General features: G+C 44.6%; 1 protein-coding gene across 1 annotated transcript; it reads right to left on the bottom strand.

Moving 5' to 3' along the window:
* Positions 1 to 1677: 1677 nt before the first annotated feature.
* LOC149365757 (uncharacterized) lies at positions 1678 to 2907 on the bottom strand. Its single transcript, XM_089569229.1, has one exon. The coding sequence runs from the start codon at positions 2857 to 2859 to the stop codon at positions 1678 to 1680; it is 1182 nt and encodes a 393-aa protein (XP_089425355.1). The 5' UTR covers positions 2860 to 2907.
* Positions 2908 to 3633: the final 726 nt, after the last annotated feature.

Below are 3633 nucleotides of genomic sequence, written 5' to 3' on the forward strand. Positions count from 1 at the left end.
ATGCTGCGAGGGATGAAAAAAATTGTTACAGTCTAAGAAAGAAATAATTTGAGAGTAGATGACATGTTCCATGATTTTGCATGGCACACTTGTTAGGGAGATAGGTCGGTAATTTAATGGAGAGTTTCTGTTACCTGTTTTGTAGACTGGAACGACCTTTCCCACTTTCCAATCATCTGGCATGGTTCCTGAAGAAAGTGACTGGGAGAACAGCAATGACAAGTATGAAGTAACCGTGTGTCTCGTGTTCCTTAGAATTTTAGAGTTAATACCATCAATGTCAAATGATGACGACAGCTTAGTCTTCTGGATTATGGATGAAATTCCGTCTTCACAAAATGTGATGTTTGGCATGGTACCTTCCATATTGGGAAAAGGAAAAAAAAAGGGCGTTTCGATTTCTTTCGTGAAAACAGTGGCAAATGCGGAATTGAAAGCGTCGGCACATTCAGTATCGGTAATGGTTTCTTGTAAATCATTGGTGAGGGTGATAGCGCGTTGTGGGTGAGGGTTTATTACTTGCCAAAACTGTCTTGGGTTACTGCGCAACAAATTTGGAAGTGTAGTAGCATAAAATAAACGCTTTGCGCTGCGGATCGCAGTCAAATATTCATCTTCGGCTTCGTAGTAGGTTTGCAATCGGGATGGGTTGTTTTTAGCCGCCCGATAGAGACGCTTTTTTATTTTCTAGTCTTTTTAAGGATTTAGTAAACCAGGGTTTTTGGTGGCTGGTGCGAATGTTGACAGTTGGTATATATTTATTAGCCAAATCATTTAACTTATTCTTAAACATCGCCCAGTTATCTTGGATCGTTTGAGTGTGACATGCAGCTTCGAAGCTGGGAAAAAAGGTATCAAGTTCATGATTTATCGCGTCATAATTACCTTTTTCGTAAAGTGTTATATAGTTTTCTTTTGAGTCTTATTTGGTGTTACAGGAAATGAGAAGGTAGCATGAATGACATTATGGTCACTAATTCCTCGAAGATATGCAACGGGAAGTAGGGCATCCGGGTTATTTGTCAAAATAAGATCCAGAATGTTTTCGGATTCAGGCGTGACGCGCGTTGGTTGTGACACTAATTGTGTTAAATTAAAGTTCAAACAGATGTCAATGAAATTCCTTTCCTCTACAGGACCTGCTATTGAAGAAGATGGGAGGTTGCACCAGTCAATGTTTGGGAAGTTAAAATCCCCGAAAAGGAGAATGGAGGCATTTGGATAGCTTGTTGTCAGATGAATTAAGTTATTATTGAGTTCGTTGCAAAAGTCGGGTGTGGGATGGGGAGGCCTGTAGCAGACTCCCAGTAGCACTGTGTTTGGTGATGCTCGACATAGTAACCAGAGTATTTCAAGCTTTGATTTGATATTTATCATAGTACATAAAATTTGGTTATGAACGGCTATGAGAACACCACCGCCCCTTGATACTTCGCGGTCATTTCGAAAAACTTGGAAGTCAGGTAGGTCTGCCAAAACTTCGGTATCGGTGACGTAATTTTTTAGCCAGGTTTCTGTTAAGATGACCAGGTTGCTGCCTGTTGATGATATGATGTTGGACACAAGTTCTCGCTTCGGAAGATAACTGCGAACGTTGGTGTAAACTACGGATAATGAAAGGTTAAATCTAGATGTGGGTCTTGGTTTGTTTTTTATCTTTAAGGAACGGGATGATTGCTACTGAATTTCTGTGACACTGTTCGAAGCCTCGTCGAAAATGTACCGTTTTGGGCCGATGCACAAGGTTTTGTAACGTAGAGAGTAGGCTACTGATTTGGATTTAGCGAATGCCAACAGATGTTTTCTTGCTTTCTGGACGGGGCGAGTGAAGTCTTCGCCTATACTGTATTTTGTTCCTTTCAGCATACTGCCTTTCGATAGAAAAGCGTCTTTAGTTTTCCAGTGCAGGAACTTTACTATTATTGGGCGATTCCGGTCCTCAGATTGTTTCCCTAAACGATGTGCCCGTTCTATGTCTGCGGGGTTAATATCAGTTTGTAAGTTTTCATGACAAATCTGGATGACTAGTTCCTCAGACTGAGCATATGTCTCATTAGTAGTGGTGTCAGGGATTCCGTAGAAGATCAGATTACAACGGCGTGATCGGTTTTCAGCATCATCAATGCGAGCCTCTAGCTCTGAAACAAGGTGAGTTGTTTCAGTTGAGGTCGCTTGCAGGGTTTCTATGTCTTGGCGTAGGGGCATGAGGGTCTGATAGTGGGCCTCTAAATCGATCATGCGGTTGTTAAGGTCGTTTATTGTTTTGTCTGTTGTTGTCAGCTGTACTTTAAGATCCTTTATCTCTTCTACAAGTAGCGCTTGGCCTGCGGTTAGTTTTTGCAATTCGGTCAGGAGAGTGTCTAGGTTAGCAGGGCCAGGATTTGTTTCAACATCACCGGATAGGGTTAGTAACAGGCGGACAACATGGGCACATTCAGAAGCAATTGCGACACAACACTGTGGGCTCGGGAGCTGTACCAAGAAGTAATTGCTCGATTTTTTAGCATAGAGTGCGTATGTTTGACTGACCTGCATGGCGAAAGGGAAGCGGTTAGCGAACTGCGCTGTGGCACAGTCTCCGAGCCCACAAAACTGCGTCGACGGTGGCTCCTCATTTATAGCTGGCGGATTGGCTGCTCTTGATGGCGATGAGTCTTTCCAGGGTTGTTCGAGGACAGGCATCTCAGGTTCCAGGAATAAGATTGACGGAAATGGCGATGAGTTGAAACCGGGGAAGGGGTGGCATATGGCCGCCCCATCTTCGTGGCAGTGGAAGGCCCGTCCTGACGAGGCACCCGGAGATACACAAGCCAGGGCGGGAATCAGCAGGTTGCTGATTAGACAGATGATGATCTGCATGGCGAAAGGGAAGCGGTTAGCGAACTGCGCTGTGGCACAGTCTCCGAGCCCACCTTATAAAGAGGTGAAGAGGTGCCATTATAAAGAGGTGAAGAAGAAGAAGAAAGGATACGGGTAGGACGGCAATATACAGTATGTAAAAATACAGAATATGGAATTGCTTTAGCAATATCCAATGTGACTGAAGCTGACAGCTTATATTCTTTTTCTGCATGGCAGCTCTAATTCTGCTCTCCAAGTTTACATGTTTGGTCCAGATAGAAGAACCATGACGGAAACCATCATTCACACCCAGAAGGAGCCGAAAAGTGAATTTTTACTGTAACAATATGAGGATGCGTTGTCCGTTTACCTAAAAACCTCTTTTAGCACTTTTTATTCATGACGTAGCTTAATAAGAGGAAAGAATAAAGAAGTACCTTTTTAGAACTTGTGGGGTTTAATTGGGGAGATAAACACGTTCTCCCCGTTTAACCGCGGCTGACACAGTTCCAAGCCGCGCGGACCCCACCCCGTGGTCGCGTACGCTACCGAGCGCACGCCGACCACGGCGGGCCTTGCTCTGCGGGAACAAAGGAACGACACACTGGCTGACACAAACAAGGCATTTATTGCTATAACAACAATAACGCCAGCTAGCAACAAAATACACTGAGGAATCGAGGATGTCCGACTCACCAGCACGGTTACGAGCGAACGTTCGCCCACGGTAGGGCAGAGGGAAGCTCCGAAGCCCGACGGGACGGGGTGGCGGGAGCAAGTTCCAACCACGAG

This window comes from Amblyomma mixtum, chromosome 1, assembly GCF_055824585.1.
Source record: "Amblyomma mixtum isolate Tamu chromosome 1, ASM5582458v1, whole genome shotgun sequence".
Classification (NCBI taxonomy): domain Eukaryota; kingdom Metazoa; phylum Arthropoda; class Arachnida; order Ixodida; family Ixodidae; genus Amblyomma; species Amblyomma mixtum.